This window comes from Eptatretus burgeri, chromosome 9, assembly GCF_056783735.1.
Source record: "Eptatretus burgeri isolate ZD-2024b chromosome 9, Ebu_testis_v1, whole genome shotgun sequence".
In the NCBI taxonomy this organism is placed as follows: domain Eukaryota; kingdom Metazoa; phylum Chordata; class Myxini; order Myxiniformes; family Myxinidae; genus Eptatretus; species Eptatretus burgeri.
In genome coordinates this window covers 4,615,622-4,635,481 of record NC_140969.1, presented here as the reverse complement: position 1 = coordinate 4,635,481, position 19,860 = coordinate 4,615,622, and the positions used below count along the sequence as shown (strand labels likewise).

At 44.6% G+C, this 19,860-nt stretch overlaps 1 protein-coding gene across 7 annotated transcripts in view; it reads left to right on the top strand.

Annotated features, from left to right (window-relative positions):
• Positions 1-19,860, top strand: part of LOC147019454 (plexin-A4-like) — a 537,201-nt gene that overhangs the window by 388,501 nt on the left and 128,840 nt on the right. For all 7 annotated transcript variants that reach the window (XM_085893965.1, XM_085893967.1, XM_085893963.1 and 4 more), the window contains one exon: positions 13,006-13,245. In XM_085893965.1, coding sequence (XP_085750091.1) covers positions 13,006-13,245 — 240 coding nt within the window. The remainder of the gene's footprint in view (positions 1-13,005; positions 13,246-19,860) is intronic.

The window sequence follows — 19,860 nt, the reverse complement described above, 5'->3', positions numbered from 1 at the left end:
CACACTCCCTATATCTTCCTCTCTCTCCCTCCCTCTTTTTCTCCCTCTCCCTCCCCCAATCTTTCTCTCTCCCTATCTCCCTCCCTCTCTCCCTCCCTCTACCTCACACTCCCTATATCTTCCTCTCTCTCTCCCTCCCTCTTTTTTTTTCCCTCTCCCTCCCCCAATCTTTCTCTCTCCCTATGTCCCTCCCTCTCTCACTCCCTCTCTCACACTCCCTTTATCTCCCTCTCCTTCCCTCTCTCTCACACTCCCTATATCTCCCTTGCTCCCTCCCTCTCTCTCACTCCCTATATATATATATATATATATATATATATATATATATATCTCTCTCTCTCTCTCTCTCTCTCTCTCTCTCTCTCTCTCTCTCTCTCTCTCTCTCTCTCTCTCTCTCTCTCTCTCTCTCTCTCTCTCTCTCTCTCTCTCTCTCTCTCTCTCTCTCTCTCTCTCTCTCTCTCTCTCTCTCTCTCTCTCTCTCTCTCTCTCTCTCTCTCTCTCTCTCTCTCTCTCTCTCTCTCTCTCTCTCTCTCTCTCTCTCTCTCTCTTCCTGTTTTTCATTACTCTGAAAACTGCTCCAATACCTTTTTAATCCCTCTAATTTACCATTTCCTTTTCTTTTCAACCACTTCCCATTCTTCCAAAAGTATTCTGGCTTCCCTTTAAATGTGCTTAATGAATCCAAGTTTCCTTCTTTTCTGTACCACCATCAAAGTGACTGCCATGCTTACATTGCCGAAACTCATTCTTAATCTCAATCACGCCGCATAAAAACACGATTTCATAGCTCTTATCCTTTACAAGCCTGTACATCCACTTGTGCCTATCTTTAATTTCTTCCAATTTAATTTTTCATGTTGAATTTGCCTCTCCATCAATGATTGCCAAACCCGACTTGCTTTCCTCTTTTGACAATTACATTTACTTACGTCTTATGGTACGAAACCCCTCCAGTTAAATCACCATCTTCACGCCTCTTATCGTAATGACAGAAGGCTCTATCACCAAAACACACATTGTCATCTCCAATTATAAGTTGCTCAATGCCTTCCTTCTTGCCTGCTGCTTGCATGGTTGGAGTATGAATATTTAATTAAGATCTGAGTCATGCAAGAGGCTGGTGCTGTAAGACTAAAGGCCCGGTCACACCTTGACGTTTTAGCCAACGTATGCCGATTTTTAAAATTTTTTTCTAAAACGCTGGCATACGTTGAATACGTTATGGGTAAGTTTTGATAACATTGAGAGCACGCTGAAAAACACTGCCATACGTCGTTGTACGCTGGCTTTAAACGTTGTACTTTTGGGTTGTCCTCAAATTTTTTCATGCTTGAAATTTCACGACGTATGCCGGCGTATGACTCACACGTTCCGCTACGCTGGCTACAAGTTGTATGCACGGTCTGCGATCGTTGACAGACGTCAACAGATGCTACTTGTAAGTTAATCATAAGTTGAGACACGCCGAGGTAATGTTTAGCGTACCCGCAACTTATTTCTAACCTATGATTAACGTGTTGTTGGCATGTTACGCGATCGTTGCCACACATCGACAGACGTTACTTTTAAGTTACTCATAGGCTGAAAGACGTAGGTATAATGGATCGTCCTTGCGTCAGCGTCCACGGCCACGGCCAGGACACTTATTTGCAGCATTCTTCAAACTTTTCTTCGGCATGACGAGGATGTTCACACTTCGATGTCTAGCTTGGCTATGATTCCAATTGTCCATCGACAGCGTCTATTTAAAATAGTCGAGTTTCAGCGTTTTAACACGTTCAAAAGAAACGCTTCAAATTTCCAAACCCCAGCGTCAAAAAACAAAGGCGAGTGACAGCAATTTAAATCGTTCATTGTAAACAATGAAACTAGCTGAGTGGTACCGTTTAAAAGTCGTTGAGTGTAAAAAAAAATCGAATTGTTGAGCGCAAGCGTCTACTTTCAATAGTGGAGATGCAGCCATTTAAATCGTTAAATCGTTAAACGCAAGGACGATCCATCATAACCCACACCCTCCCCCTCACACTCACCTACTACTGCCAACATGAACAAACTACTACTAATACTAATACTGATACTGATACTGTTACTGCTGACATGGACATCGACTCAAAAAGAACTCGAAAACACTGTTGGGTTCCCTTTTATGAACACCATTTTTATTTACCAATTCCCAAAACCGCTGGGAACACGTCTTTATGTGGCAGTTGTAAGCTAGAAACACGTTAATTAATTTTTTTGTCGACCGGAAGACGTCATTGGAATACGTCTACATACGTCAATGTGTGTTGGGACTACGTAAAGAGCACGTCACGTTCAAAAGCACGTCAAACATAAGTTAGAAATAAGTTTCGCGTAAAAAGACATTACCGCGACGTGTTTCGACTTATGAGTAGCTTATAAGTAGCCTTTGTGGACGTGTGTAAGCGTCCTCATATCGTGTGTAAAACTTATCCCCATCACATGCAGAACGTGTGTCGTACGCCGAGTACGTCGTAAAATTTTGAACATGTTTAAAATTTCTTGACGTACTCTACTTACTACGACGTATGATAGCGTACTTTAGCATTGTACTCACGTATACCAAACTTACTCATACCGTATTTGACGTGCCCCAACGTTTTAGACACATTTTTCTTAGGTCGGCATACGCTGGCAAGATCGCCAAGGTGTGACCGCGATGTTGACACTTCCATTTCTACGGCAGTTATGATTCGAATCGTTGTGCGTCAGCCTTTTAATAGGCTACGTCACGACATCGTCGGCGATGCATGCAACGCGCTATGCCCAAGTTAGACTATCGTTGGGCATCGGTTGTGTAGGCCGACAACAGGTTCAGCATTCGTTGGTATAAGTTATCTATAACACAACGAAACGTTCTGTGTCCGTTACCAATGCGTTATACATAAGACCAAGTCGCTATGAATACGTCCGAATCTTTTAAAAAAAACATCAAAAGTTCAACGTAAGCCAGCGTTTTACATACATTTTAATACGTTGCCATCGCTAGCTAAAACGTCAAGGTGTGACCGGGCCTTAAGGTGAGCTAAGAGTCCCACAAGAATAAATCTCTTTATAAGTGGAGAACAGACATAAGGGAAGAGGAATGGTGAACGGATAATCACAATGACAAAACTTAATTAGCAAAATGAACAACACTTTAAGTTCTATTCGCCTGTTGAAGCCAACTTAAACAAGTACAGGTACATTCAAAGTACACCGTCCCCCATGCCAAAATAAATATTGTTGCGGCCAAGCGTACCGAGACACCAGCTTGTCACTCAAGGGGATTAATCCCCGGTTGTCCTCGGTAGAGCCGGACTTGGGACCACCGCTCACAATTAACGTTGTGGTATGGTGGGTTGTTTTAGAACCACGAACGTCACCCAGTCAACCACGAGTTCCAGTGTCCGCCGTCTAATTATGCCGGTTAACTCGAGGTCACGTGGTAACCTGAGCGGGGAACGCGCCCTCGGCAAAGCACCAATGTTGTCTGATTAGATTTTAATTAGGACGGCCGAGCGTTTTAACCACTGGTGCGTGCCGACGATTTTTGGTTAAATCTGTGGTAATTACCTCCCAGTCTATGTCGGTTCGGACAATGCCAGACCAATAGAAGGAAAGGACAAACACGGACAGGTTGGAAATCGACAAATAATTTATTAATAGTAAAATAAATAAATAAAAATAACTATTTTCTGAGGTAAACGAAAGAATAAATTTCAAAGCAAAATCAATCAAAATGCCAGGAAAGAGACAAAGAGCAGATGCTTATCGGGGGTTGACTTACAGCTAAACACAGACTTGGGTACCAACAGATCATTCGGGGGGGGGGGGGTGGAAAGAATCTTCTCGCTCACCAGAAAGTCGTCCGTGAAGTGAAAACGTACTGAAATGCGTGCGTGCGTGTCACGTCCGTCGCTAGCACCCAGCCTTACCGTGCACCCTCTCACGAACAGCCTTGAACGCCGGTCGAAGTGTGGAGGGCACCGAGATCATCTGTCGCGGGTTTAGACCCTGGTGTTGTCTGTGACTGACCCGTGCCTCACTTGTTGGCGGCGCTGCTCACACCCACACGCGCACCACACGCTCACTTGCCCAACCACTGGGAAGGACGAATTGTCTCGTTGTTGGCGCTGGTCAGACACCCGCTTCTTGCTCGCTTCTCAAGCTTACTTCTCGTTCTCTTCTCCCTCCCTGGCTTTCTTTCGCCCCGCTTTCTTTCGCCTCCGCTTTCCCTCTCGCTTTCCTCTCTCCCGCTCTTCTCCTCACAGAACCTACCTCCCATTGTTTTGATATCTCCAGGCCATCTCTGTGGGTGTAGTCCGCCCCAAGCTCACCCCGCCCCACTTGCACATGTTTACCATGACGACGCGTGTGCTCTCAAAAAAGGCGGGCGTCGGAGCTCGCGAAAGATTGTTGCTGAGGAAGAATGGGGGCGGGCTTCAGAGCTCGTGAAATAAATGTGTGTAAACGTGTCTGTCGTAAAGAAAAAAGCTTCCCATAAGAGAGGGGATCTATCCTTTACCCTTCTCAACGCATTACTTTTAAGATCCCATTAGAGATGGGGATGGGGCTAATCTGAACAATGAACATGCATTGAAGGAAATAACTGTCTGAGGACCTGGATGTGTGGATGCATTCATCAGACCAGAATCTGAAATCCCTAGCACTACCCCTTTCCCTATCACAGACTCGTCCCGAGTTGTCCAACAGCTGGCGACATCGGTTTAAATTTTTTTAACAAAAATTACAACATTGCAATTTGCACTACCGTGTGACATGCAGGTGAAGTTACCCCCTACCAAGTACGTTTTAACTCCACCCTTCAGTGTGTGCGACAATTTAAACTCGATATGTCCCACCTGATGCGTTGGGAACTACCTAACTGACTCACAGACAACCTTATGCTGCACCAAAATTGCCGGAATTTTTGAAACTACAACACGGTGGGCTTAAGTAATTGACACAACTATACAACTATATACAATTTCTAACCCAGGACCTGGAGAAATGCAGAAGAAAAATTGTGGAAGGGGGGGGGGGGGGGAGAACACCTGCTGATTCTTGCCACCTTCAGGCTCTTCACCAGCACACCTAACAAAATAAACCGGCAGGCCAGTGACCTTCATACAAGCCATAAACGTTGTGGCCTTCGAAACAAAAATGATCAAGAAGCAGCAGCAACAAGAACAGAGCCACTTCTTCCACAGAGCTGCGTTTGTGCAGTTCATGGTCACGGTGATACGTGGCAAAGGTGAAGAAAAGTGGCATGAGCCTGGTATGTGGCTGGAATGAAGCTGGTAGGGAGCTGGTAACGAGCTGGTACAAAGGGGCTGCAACAAAGGGGCAGTCCATAAGTGTGGTTGCATGCTGCTACAGTAAATGCAGTTCAAACAAAAGGAAATAAACAAAACCACCATGATAACGGGAATGGTGTCATCTGGCATGAGGCTGCAGCAAGTAGCAGTTGACAGAACAGGTGTGGGTGGAACACAGGTCACGGAGCAAATGGTGAAGTGAGGTGAGTGATGCCTTGATGTAGACAGGTGATCCAGCAAGGCGAGCGATGCCTTACTGCAGAACAGGTGATCCAGCAAGGCGAGCGATGCCTTGATGCAGACAGGAGATCCAGCAAGGCGAGCGATGCCTTGATGCAGACAGGTGATCCAGCAAGGCGAGCGATGCCTTGATGCAGACAGGTGATCCAGCAAGGCGAGTGATGCCTTGATGTAGAACAGCGTTGATGGTCCTGGGGCAGTGGCGAGACAGCAAGGCAAACAGCAAACAGCACGAAAAGAAAAAAAGGTATTGCAGGTGATGCCAAACACCAGGTCCGAACAACATGGTCAGCCGGTCCCTGGTGTGCACATACCTGGGGCAGTGGCGGTGGAGCCGGGAGAGAGAGAGCTCGAGGTTGCCCTACTCATCCGCACCCATCCGTCTTTCCCATATACACTACCCTAGCCCCCCTCTTTTTACAATTTGTCGCTACGTCTCATCTCCTATATCCCACTATCCCCATTGCCAAATTCGTACCCAATCCCCCCAAGGTTCCATGGAAAGGAAGAGCAGAGCTCCATGCAATCTTACACTTGCATCGTGACACGACTCATTCGCAAGTCCGACAGGAGGGCAAGTCCAGCAGCTGGCGATCATCCCGACAGTGGATGGTGCGAAGGGGTCTTCATCAATCCTAACTACGCTAATATTGTTCCACTTTTAAACTTTCCCCGGGGTTATACCATGCCAAGAGGCCTTTGTTAAACTATGGGGTTCTAAAAACCCAAATTCCCATCATCTACGTGTTGGTGCTCTCACAATTTTGGGCCTTGCCCACCAAATTTTCTTTCTGTGCCATCGCACAATTTCGTGGCTGGGTAGTGTGGCTCCACTAGCAGGTCTGCCCACCTGCATACTCACCATTAGCACCTCCGGGTCGCTGGAGCTGCCTCAGAGCTTGCCTGCTCCTCACCGTAACATGGGGGATGCCCTTACTGGCACTCCCCCTCACAATGCCCACTTGGCATTTTGGCGCCCCGGGTCCTGCAGCTCGGGCACCCGGTTCCATTGAACACGATACTGGCACGCCAGGCCCCTCTCCTCTGGTACCTGCGTCCACGAATGCACCAATGGCCTCCTGGACCTATCTACGGCCTCACCTGGCCGACGAGCCCCCAGCGCCCGGGATGCCTGCTTCATCCGAACACTACACTCACAAGCCACACCCCAGCCGGTCAATTATCTCCTGCACCCTTCACACAAACATTTTTTTTTTTAACTTTCCATAATCAGCACCAACCACATAACAACATCCATGTGTAAGTATACCTAATCCCTCTACCTAACTTTAAACTAACCCCTGGGTTTCCTTGGGTGGTATCCACTCCCCCCATTCAATCCTTAACACCATGCATTCTATTACTCACACTCATACCGGTCATTGCCCTGCCCTTGCACTCATAATTCATCTATCACACACAAAAACATTTCCACTCACCGACACATCATCTAACTAATTTCCCCTAACTAACTCGTGCACCCTCATCATCCCTTATACTAATGCACGTTCCATTTAACTATATCACTAAGCTACGTCACCACTACACATTCATGTCTCTACCTAAACAGTTCCTATTGTCGCTCTTAGTCCCTAAATTTATCCTCGCCCTCCCTCATGGTCGCTGCTTCGATACCCACATCGAGGCTACCATCGCTGGCACCCCCATGTGGGCCGAACAATGCCATCCCCCTAGACTTGTGCTCCTGGGCCCCGGCGAGGATGTTCGTTACATCCTGGCCGGGCTTCGTGCACTCGTGGCAAGGCTCGGCAGCCCTTGCACCTCCAGGACGGTGGTCGACAGTGCACTCTCCCCTTTGGTTTGGCTGATACAGGAGGGCGTAATGTCGCCCCGTCACTGTCACTTACCCCTATGATAATGAACCCTCTACATCCGTGGAGGTGCTCAGTCACATGTCTGTTGCAAGCCAATTTGTGTTTGAATTCTTGCCACTGGGAATTGGGGTTTTCCCACGGGGAATGCAGCCGTGCTCGCCACACCCATTGCTTATGCCGGGGGTACCGTGCATATTGCACACCTGGTCCCCGTGGAAAAAAAATTGCAGCCAAATCCATTCTGTTTCACCGTCCGTGCTCCAGTGATTTATCTGTCACGGAGCGTTTACACGCCGGCCCCTCTGAAACCATTAACACATCGCGCCACCATCCGTGCTTGGACGGTTGGCAAAGCACCGACCGCGGACACTCCCGTACCTCGTACGCAAAGTCCCGTGGAGCCGGCATGGTTTCCAATACAACTCTGTCCCGCTCGAGGCTCGCCCCTCCGGTCCGCTGCACTAACCACGACTCCCGTCCGGGTAGATCCGTGTCCCACTCCTTTGTGTGCACTCATCCATGTTATGTTACATGCACTCCGCACATACTCCGGCACATTGGGCACTCCAAGAAACCCCGGGTCCTTCATTCCCCCCAAGCTCGACACACACCCAATCGCATCATCTACGTGCCCGGTCTTGCCATGACTCACCTTTGTTATACTCACCTCCTTCCGTTCTTCGAGCACTGTCACGCTGCAAATATAATACGTCCATGCATTCAATAATCTCTTCCTTTACTCTACTACCTGTTTCTACCTGTTTTGCTTTCATTTCAATAATCTCGATTTTTACCTCATGCACCTCCTCTTTAACCATCGTTAATTCCCGATGCGCCCCTTGTATTACCTCCTCTAACCTCACCTTCGTTGTTTCTATTTGTGTTTCCATTTCCTGTTCCTTTGTTTCCATTGTCTGTGTCACCTCCTCTACTCTCTTCATCAGTTTCTCGTGTGCCATTTTACATTCGTTTTTAATTGCCGTCATATCTCTTGTTTCCTTCCCGGCGGCTCTTAATTCCTTTTTCGCCCCCGTGTTCTTCTCCATTTGTTCTTTCAATTCATTCTGTCTTATCGTCAGCCCTTCTTCCTCCTCCATCATGTTCCCAATCTCTCCCGTCAGTCTGGCCTCGCACTCCCTCATCTCTTCCCGGACACCGATCCGACACTCCCTTACCTCCTCTCGTACCGCCGCCATTTCTCTGCCCATCACTTTACTTATAAATGGAAACTCCCTTTTTATTTCATCGCCCATCTCGTCCATTTTTTTTCTGCTGTTTTTGTCCATTTTTCTGCTCATCGCTTCCATTCTGCTGTTGTTTTCTTCGCCCATCACGTCCATTTTACTGTTGTTTTCATCCATTTTTCTGTTGTTTTCGTCCATTTTTCTGCTCATCGCTTCGCTCATCCTGTCCATTTTTCTGTTGTTTTCTTTGCTCGACATTTTCATTTGTGCCATTAATTGCCTCATGAACAACATCATGTCAATTTTGGGCTGCACTGGTGACGATAACCTGGCGTTCTGCGCTATCGGCGCCGCATTTTCTAGAGACCGAGGGTGGGGGTTATTTTCCATCTCTCCCATTGCTTCCTCTTCACCCTCCATTGTGACTTCATGCGGGTCCTGGGTCCATTCCGTATCCATATTTACATCATCGACATGGCCCACTGGGACCTGCCCGTGTTGGTCTGCCATTGTTCATCCCAATAAATTTAACTAAAATTTTGTCTCACCACTCTGAATTTCGAGGTGCGTGAAGCACACCACAGGTCGACGACCTAACACCAATTTATTGATCAAGGGGTTCAAAAAATATCCCACTCCTGAGACCAGTGGTTGCGGCCACGGGTACCGAGAGACCAGCTTGTCACTCAGGGGGATTAATCCCCAGTTGTCCTCGGTAGAGTCAGACCTGGGGCCACCGCTCACAATTAACGTTGTGGTATGGTGGGTTGTTTTAAAACCACGAACGCCACCCAGTTAGCCACAAGCTCCAGTGTCCACCGTCTAACTATGCCGTTTAACTAGAGGTCACGTGGTTACCTTAGTGGGGAACACGCCCTCGGCAAAGCACCAATGTCTTGAGTAGATTTTAATTAGGGCGGCTGAGCATTTTAACCGCTGGTGCGTGCCGACTATTTTTGGTCAAATCTGCAGTAATTATTTCCCAGTCTATTTCGGTTTGGACAATGCTAGACCAATGAAAGGAAAGGACAAACACGGACAGGTTGGAAATCGACAAATGATTTATTAATAATAAAATTAATAAATGGAAGGAAATTTTTATTTTCTGAGGTAAGTGAAAGAATAAATTTCAAAGCAAAATCAATCAGAATGCCAGGAAAGAGACAAAGAACAGATGCTTATCGGGGGTTGACTTACAGCTAAACACAGACATGGGGACCCAACAGATCATTTGGGGAGGGGAGGGGAAGAATCGTCTCACTCACCAGAAAGTCGTCCGTGAAGTGAAAACGTCCTGAAATGCTTGTGTGTGTGTCACGTCCGATGCCAGCACCCAGCCTTGCCGTGCACCCTCTCACGAACAGCCTTGAACGCCAGTCGAAGTCTGGAGGGCACCGGGATCGTCTGTCGCGGGTTTAGACCCTGGTGTTGTTGGTGACCGACCCGTGCCTCACTTGTTGGCGGCGCTGCTCACTCCCACATGCGAACCACACGCTCGCTTGCCGAAGCACTGGGAAAGACGAATTGTCTCATTGGCGCTGGTCAGACACGCACCACACACTCGCTTGCCCAAGCACTGGGAAGGACAAATTGTCTCGTTGTTGGCGCTGGTCAGACACCCGCTTCTTTCTCGCTTCTCAAGCTCACTTCTCGTTCTCTTCTCCCTCCCTGGCTTTCTTTCGCCCCACTTTCTTTTGCTCCACTTTCTTTCGCCCCCGCTTTCCTTTCTCCCGCGTTTCTCCTCGCAGAACGTACCTCCCGTTCGTTTTATATCTCCAGGCCGTCTCCGCGGGTGCAGTCCGCCCCAAGCTCACCCACCCCACTTGCGCATAGTTACCATGCCGACCCGTGTGCTCTCAAAAAAGGCGGGCGTTGGAGCTCACAAAAGATTGTTGCTGAGGAAGAATGGGGGCGGGCTTCAGAGCTCATGAAAGAAATGTGTGTGTACTTGTCTGTCGTAAAGAAAAAAAGCTTCCCATAAGAAAGGGGATCTATTCTTCACCCTTCTCAACGCATCACATTTGAAATCCCATTAGACATGGGGATGGGGCTAATCTGAACATGCATTAAAGGAAATAACTGTTTGAGGACCTGGATGTGTGGATGCATTCATCTAATCAGACCGGATTCTGAAATCTGTAACAATATATAACAAATCCTCCAGTGCTTGACATTGCCAAGGCCCGATGCCGCCATGCAGCACATGGAGACGGAATTGGGAGCAGTGTTCAATTGATTGATTAATTGCCTAATTATATTAAATAAATAATTATCATAAAATAATGATTTTATTATTCAATTGGCTAATAGCATACCAAAACCACCCCTGTTTCATTGGAATCTATAACTTTTTGAAAATTAATTCATAAAATAATTAATCGAATAATCAATAAATCAAAAATACCCTTTATAGCCAAACCACTTGTTCACTGTTGTGTCCAAATATCAGCTTCATAACTCAAAAAGTGCCTGAGATATTGCGCAGATGAGAAAGAAAATACATAAGTAATGAATAAATCGATAGTAATTAACCAATTAATTGATCAATAAAAAAATTTTAATAATCGTTTTTGCCAAAGCACATCTTCACTTTTGTCCCCAAATGTCAGCTTCCTAGCTCAAAGGATGGCTGAGATATCGCCGGGACGACCACGAAAGCAAGAAAGGAAATGGAGTAAAAACCGAGTACTGCCTTCCTTTGGTGCCCAGCGATGACACCATGCATCGCCTGGATCTGCAATTGTTATACAATAGTTATTTGTTGTACAAAAGTACAATAGTTATGTAATAATGAATGTTGGTTCAGGTAATATGTTATCTGATCTAAAATTATCTTTCAGAATCTTACACAATAAACATAACAGTGAAAAGCATCGAAAATGATGAAATATATTTCCATCGAAGGATGGGTGGTGAACATTGGGATTGACAATCCACTTATTTCGTGTGCTACGCATGGCTATGGGTGCAGCTGTTCAGCGGATGCTGTGCCCCCTGTAGATTAAAGCAGGAATTTGGAATTTCTTCAGGGTGCTGGCAATAGCTCGTCGACTCTTTGTGAAGGACACAGTGGGATATTTAACATCCACCAACTAATGCTGGTCGTCGGGCTGCTCAGTTTAACGTCCATCCGAGAGACGACACACGCATTGATGAAAATGAATCGCCCTGCCTGTGAAACACCAGGGTGACAATTTACAGCTGTGTCAGGATTCAAACCCAGGCTCGACAGCTCAGAAGCAAGTGTGCATACCTCTAGAGTCTATACCATCCTGTCACCCCAGGATTGCCAATGTAGACTTAAAATAATCAGTGACAGGAAAAGACTCAATGGAGAAATTGATAGCTTTGTTTATGATTGGATCATCAGATAAAACATGATCTTTGTTCTTTGAGGATCGAATGATCAAGTTTGTGTTGTTTTTTGGTTTGGAATAGGTGGGAAGAGTTAGGATTTGTATGAGGGAGCTGCGGTGTGAAATTTCATGATCGCGGAAGCATTAGACACCGATGACTGTAAATGCTGCAAAACATTGATTTAAAATCATGAATCTGGAGCATATTATCATTAAAACAAGGTTTGCAAAACTGTCTTATAACTTATGTCGGAACATTATGTCAGTTGTGAGGCTTGAAGCTTGACAGCCGATTCAGTGTGGATAACCAATGCTTTAAAAAAAATATTATTTACCTTTCCTGGAAGGGATAGGCTGTTGTAATTGGTCAGTGAGTGTGTGAGTCCACACGCAGATCAACCTTAATATTGTACCAGTAGTACCCCGTAACCACAGCTCAACAAAGTTATATAATTTAACCAATACAATAATTTCACCATAAGTTGGTTTCATCAACAATGTTAATAAGTCGTTTTACCATATTTCAGAATGTTAAGTGTTTGAATTAAAATTTGCATGTACAACCTATTTGTTAAGGTTAGTTGAACTTCCAATATGTATGACAAACAACCTGACAATTGGTCCAAGTGTAGTTTTGGAGTTTGGAATGAAGATCTATTGTCTCACTGGTGAAGGATAAGAGTGTCGTCGAGTTTTGAGTTTGGAGCTTATCGAATCCTGAAATATGATTGCTGTCGCCAACTTTACTCATTTGTTTTATCATTAAAATAAACATTTGTTTATTTTTTCACGTACCTATTTTCATTATGTTACTCGATGAGTGATGCAGCGCGAGACAGGTACTTCAGTTACAATAATTTATGAATCCATTCAAATGTTAATTGGTTTTAGTGACTTATTTGCTTCAAAAGGGATCTTTATGGAGCCACCATTAAGTTGAACTCGATAATTAGCTGACTTGTACACCTTACATAGATGGTTGGTACCAAATTACCATTTGACTGACGAGCTTCAAAATCAACTGTCTCCCCTTTCTAACAACCTCCTCTTTTCCCATTTCTTGTCACAGCCCTGCCACATTCGCAATGCTTCCACCCTGGTTTGCCTGGCACCGGGCCTGACTGGGGCAGTGGGTGATGCCACGCTTCAGGAGGCGCTGCGCCCACATGAGTTAGGCTTTCGGATTGATGGTGTTCGGTCACTGCTCACATACAATGCCTCAGAATTCAACTACTACCCTAACCCCAGCTTGGATCTCCTCGGGCCTGAAACACTGGAAATAAAGCCTGGCACACCGATCTTCCTCAAGGCAAGCAGAAGCAGAAATCTTGGGAAGGGAATGGTTTATATGGTGCGGGACGTGACGATCGCACAGCTAAAGATGCTCAGAAATAAGAAAATTAGCAGGAATCCAACGAGGTAAAATGGGCGGATGGAGAATGAGGATGGAGAATGCAAGTAATAATAGTAAGTAGGGTAACACTGATGAAAACTGATGTCAGAAACAACTGGGAGTGAGAATGACTGAGTGAATGGGGAAGAGATAATTAATGTACAATGGGATTAAGACAGGTTGATGAACCGAAATAACAAGCAGAAGGAAGACTGCAATGGAATATACTGGAGCCTGAAGGCGAGCATAAGTCTGCATTGGCGGACAAGATAAACGATGGATTTTTATCAACTAAAAGTTGATAGGTGTATCCACCGCCATGGGAAGCCAAGGTGCAGATGATGTTTTGAGCTTCATTACAACGAAAGAAGGCAAAACGCTTCTTTTTTTTTTAATTCGCTCTGACGAAAGGTAAACGCTCACATCAACCACACCTCGTTCCCCACAGTTGTAAGCATACTCTTATCAAGTTTTAATTGGTAAAACAGTAGGAAGGCTGATCTGGAGATTCCAAGGCAATGGTTTGTTTGTTTTTAAAAATGATCTCTACAATGCTGGCCTCTAAAAATTAAAATGACCCCAAGGCACCCCCCTCCAAACCCTCGGCCCCATTCTATCCGATGGACTTTCTGCTCATCCTTGCTGTATCTATGTCCTTCACCAACATTAATGTTTACCTTTTTATATTTTATCTAATTTTAACCAGCAAAGAAAGTGAAGCCTTGTGGGAGTTTTAGAAGACAACATTTAAAGGCATGATCCTGGATGCAGATAAATTGGATCAGCTCCGATTTGACACAGGATGCAGGATGGATGACTTATCGGACATCTGCTGGAGTTTTTTGGAAAATGCTTTCGATACACAAACCAGACCACCATTCTAATAAAAGTATGTCTTGGTAGGTAAATATTATTACCCCCTCCCCCATCCGTGTGTGTGTGTGTGTGTGTGTGTGTGTGTGTGTGTGTGTGTGTGTGTGTGTGTGTGTGTGTGTGTGTGCGTGTGCGTGTGTTTCTGTGTACATGCATGTACGCATGTGTATGCGTGCGGTGTGCTGAAGGCTTCAAGCTTGGCCTCACTAACCACAGAAACATAACTGCGCGTAAAGCTTTGCTATGAAAGATGATGCGTGTTTGTGAAAATGAGATAAAACAATTAGTGTAATCACTGTCATCAGCGAGATCGTTACCCTGATTCACCCCCAACGTGATATAGAAAGACTCATCTAATATGAGGGGGGGGTATCTATCTCATGCCCGAAGGCACTCTTCTGTGCAACATCTGTACTCAGTACAGCCTACAATTGGGGCCTGCCGTAAGAAGCTCGAGGCATTCCGTGGAATGTGAACAGCTCTTGTTTTTCGTTTTGTTTGGAATACACAATGGTTGATTAACAAACGTAACCATCTGCTGCGGAATAGGAGGATAATGAATGACTTTGTTGAATTAAAATGCAATGGCTCTAAATGCATTGTTACTAGAAGGCTAATTTATGTTATAGTCTATCTGTGATGTGAGACATCCATCCATTGGGACCACATTCCGTGCAGAGCATTGGTGCTGCCTAAGCGGTCTCCTTGGCTAGTGGGTACAATCCTGGATGGGTCACCTCTCCGACACAGGATACCAGCAAGCTGGCACTCATTTTTCCGACCTCGGAAGGATGACGGGCAGAATCAACCCCACCTGGTATTAATTGAACAGCCGAGTGGGATTTGAACTCAGGATCCCAGGATCCCAAGCCCACCACCCTCACTATTAAGCCAACACCAAGCATGTGTGAGACAGGACCCAGTTCAAATCTTGCAATGTTTCCATTTGCAGGAATTTATTTTTACAACTTGCCTTTTCTACCACTGTGAAATAAGCTCTGCAAAACTGCATGTACAAATTAGCCAATTCATAATCGTGAATAAGATAAATTTATGTTTTTTTTTTTGTGGCGTTGACAGGATAGCACAGAGGTATGCACACATACCTCTAAGGCCTAAGCCATTTGACCTGGATTTGAATCCTGACCCAGATAAGATAAAAACTGTCATCCTGCAGTTTCACAGTGAGGGTGATTCATCAATGTGTGTGCTGTCCCACGGATGGACGTTAAACTGGCATCCCATCTGCCGGCATTAGTTGGTGGACATTAAAGATCCCATGGTGTCCTTTGTGAAGATTCGGCGAGCTATCAGTGGCACCCTGAACAAATCACAAATTCCGGCCCTAAGTACTGCTGGGAGAGGGATGGCAAAGCACCCAGTATTACCCCTAGGCCAAAAACTGCTTTGGTAGAACCAACGCTCTGCAACACAGAGTGTGGTACATCGGATCAGATGTTTGGCGTTTCCTCCATGAGCAGCGTTTGGTGCGTCGATGCAATTACAGATGGCATAACCGGGTTGTGGAATTGATGCCAAGTAGCAAAAAGAAATTCCCTCCAGATTCTAAGGCTTATGGAAGAGCTGTCTCACACACAAATCATGCAGTCTCATCTAGACAGACACAGGAGACAAGGTAGGACTTCACCTCAAACAAACATGGCTGTTGACTTTGGGCCAAGTTACTTCCCGGAACACACTGGGAGCCGGCAGTGCCATCTTGCGGCGGCGATTTTCTTTCCACGGTTCATGGGGCACTTTTAGGGAGAAATCTCCCTCCACATGGTATTCTAACACATGGAGTTTGTCCATGCTCTATGCTGAGCATAAAGTGAGGAAGCAGCATGTACCATTTTTAAAGTGCTTGGTATGACTCTGCCAGGGTCAGAATCGAACCACCAACCTACCAGACTCAGAGCGGACACTCATTCAACAATGTCACTGATTATACGACAGCTGCAGAATCGTCATTTTGTGATGGCTGCATTCGGGGATGGGGGGGGGATGTATTAATCACAGTTGCTGACCAAGGGAATCCCTGTGATCTTCGGCCTTCATGCTTGAGTTCTGAGGCAACCATAGAAGGTAAATTCTCCTCTATTTTGCTTCCATTGAGCTGTTTTCGAACTTGAACAGGTGGCATCATCTTGCTACAAGTGCAATCCAAGTTGAGCAATGCTGAAGAGACAATCATGAGAGATTGTTCATAAGAATAGATATCCGCTCTTATGAATGAAGTTAATTCCTTGTCGAATGCTCCGATATTGTACTCACTAGGTGTCCACACTGATATGCAGCACTCAACATGTTTATCTGTCATTTGTAAACAATCTGCTCAAAGAGTGCTGCATTGCACCTTTTTCAGAGCTGAGTGAATCCACTGGGGTAGAGGGGGGACTTTGAAATCTGGACTCATTTGATAACAGAATGGACTTCCAACAAAGCAAAGGCTCTATCTTTATGTGTTCACACCTGTGAGCAGAGACTTTGTTCAAGCCACTCATCAATGGTAGTCGGTGTTATGAATCGGGCACTGTGTCATTGGTTGGCTCATTTTCACCGTGCTTGCGATGCCATCGAAGCCTTGTATTGTTGTGGATGGTTATGGCCTTGGAAAGTAACTGCCCCTTCTACGGAGTTATTACCCCACTTACGTAAAGCGAAAAGCGGGGTTAAACACTTGGTTAATTTGTCTGTCTGTCTGACTACAGACTTCAGTCTATCATCGAGCAACTACTTTCTTTCAATTGAATATTGTATTTTCAACACTGGGGTGTAGAAAACCAACTCGAACATGAATCGGATCAAGAACCTGCAGTTTTGTGTTAAGGTGTTAAGGTGTTCTATGAACACTGTACTTACCTCTGTAGCGTAGTGTTGGCTTAGTGGTTGGGGTGGCGGCTTGGGATCTTAGGGTCCTGAGTTCAAGCCCAGTTGGCCGCTGAATTTATACATCAGGGGGTTGACTCAGCCTGTCATCCTTCCGAGGTCAGCAAAATGAGTACCAGTGTGTACTGGTAGAGGGGCACTGCATCAGCGACACAGTCGCGCTTCCAAGAAACGATAGCTACCCCGGCAGCTAAGCTGCCATACGCAAGAAGAAGAAGAAGAAGTTACCTCTGCCACCGAAGGTGGATGGAGGTTATGTTTTTACCCCTGTCTGTCTGTCTTCGATTTTGCAAGTATTCAAATAACTAACTAAATACAGCACTGGAGGAACAAACAGACAGAGATGGAGTCACCAGGAGGAACCTGGATAGGATTTGGGTTTTGGCTGCTGCTCCTCTACCCTCAAACCCATCCATGTGCAACCAAGTGAACCCAACAAAAACTATTTGAAAGATTCACCCCTCCATAGACAAAGAAAAATAAACAGAGATATGAAGAACAGAAATAAAGAGAGATGGAGGACAGAAATATCACACACACACAGACACACACACCAACAGAAAGCATACAAACCATACACCAACTAAAAGCACACATATCTCCTCCCCCTCTCCTTCCCCCACTCACACACCAACAAAAAGCACACACATCCCACCCTACCCCCCATTCACACCAGAAATACCTTAACACTTCTTATCTTAACTCCACAGAATGTACACAGGAATCCACCAGCACACACATCAATACACAGGCCCTCTATCAACTTTATGATACACGTTTGTACTAAAACAATCATTTCCAACACGAACTAACATATCCAGACATGCCACTACACTATCATCACTACTAATCTTATCTGCTATTAGGCTTTCTGGATAAATCCTATGAATCAGCCTGTCAAAACCTTACAATTCATCACACAAATATCATCAATATAAGGACGTGTAGAAGATAACATTTTAGCGAAGCCAAACTTCTTCCCCTTCATCAACTTCTGCGCACAAATGAAAACTCCCAATAAACAAGGGAAATGTCCGCTTATCGGGGACTACAGTTCCCTCCCATTGGAATGCCTTTTATTTGTTGAAATATTTTCCCACCAAAAAATAGAAAAGTGTTAAACAAAATATAATTAACAGCATCTCTAAATTTTTGTTGATCAAACCAATTAAAACCCAGATATTTTTCTTTGAAAAGAATGACCTATCAAACCTGACACATAAAAATTGATTAGAAGAGCCAAAAAATTTATCAATAACATTAAAGATTGCATCCTTAACCAGTACCAGATCCAAATTTGTATACAAAGTTGAAAAATCAAAAAATCAACAGATTTAATATTGAGGATTCTAATCCTATCCAAAAACTCTAAAGTGGAACTAATACTCTAGGATAGTGTTAATATCAGAATTCTTACTAATTGATAAACAATATTTCCGAAAATGCTCCCAAACTACTCGTAAACCTGAGTTAACCATGATTGACAATTGTTTCAAATTGCATTGCCTAGCTCCCGCTATAAACCTAAACTTATGTGGGTTTTGTGAAGCTTGGGGATCCATAAAAAGATCCAGACAAAAAATCCAGATCCAGTAATAAATTTACCTCTTTACATTTAATGTTAAAATTATTACTCAAAACCTCCTGATGCTCAGCTATAGTGACTTGGAGAGGCTTTTGACATGGAATATAATTATGTACTATTTCCTGTATTTCAGGAATTTCATGTTATTTTAAAAAGTTAGTGACGGATTCGGACGAAACTTGCTGGTTGAGTTGGTTAGGTGACAAGAACAAGCCGATTAAAAGTAACTATCAATACCTAACTCGCTTAATATAACCAGTATATAAAGGTTTTTACAAGCTCCTTCATCTGCCGGAGCCATAACATACTTCTCATGCATATCCTAAATATCCTTACAAACTTTAAACTTACTCAACAATGGTCTTGACCTATTCTGGGAAAACAAGCCTCGACAACAAAAACTTGATCCTGTTGTCCAAAATGTCCACAACCCTGTCTTACCATGTACTAAAATAATTTGTAGATCACCTACACTTTTTACACATTTTACGAACAAATTCAGAAACAGAATCAACTCGAAGGGCACTCGGTAGAGAACATACCTCCGCCACGCAATGCCTGATCCACAAGGACATATCGGGCCCAATACGTTTTTTTAAATATCATGATACAATGTATCTCGTTTTGGCCTGATCTCTCAATGGTGAGGAATCGCTTTAAAAATTAAATAATTATAGTAGTCGGATCCAGATTCAGGTCTTCACCAAAATCGAACCAATTCGTTGTGGTCACACACCCAACGTGTCGACAAAGTTTTGTCCGAATCCATCCACAACTTTTTGAGATATCCTGTTATTTATCAGTTTAGCCCTATCTCTCAATGGTGAAGAATCACTGAAAAAATTCTCAGATCCGGATCCGGATTCGGATCTTCACCAAAATTAAGCATTGCTGTCCTTGACCAGTCAACTACATGCACAAACAATTTCAGAACAATTGCTTGAAAACTGTGGCCAAAAATTGTGTGACAGACAGACAAAAGCAACAGACCAACATACTTGGCAAAAAAAAATTTCGACAAGTAACAGACAGATGGACAGACACAGACAGACAAATGCTACAGACGAACATACTTCGCAAAAAAAAATTTTTGCCAAGTAACAAACAGAGAAACAAACACACCCAAATGCAATACCCTCTCTTTCGGCGAGAGTAATAATCAATTTCCATCTGATTAACCTGAG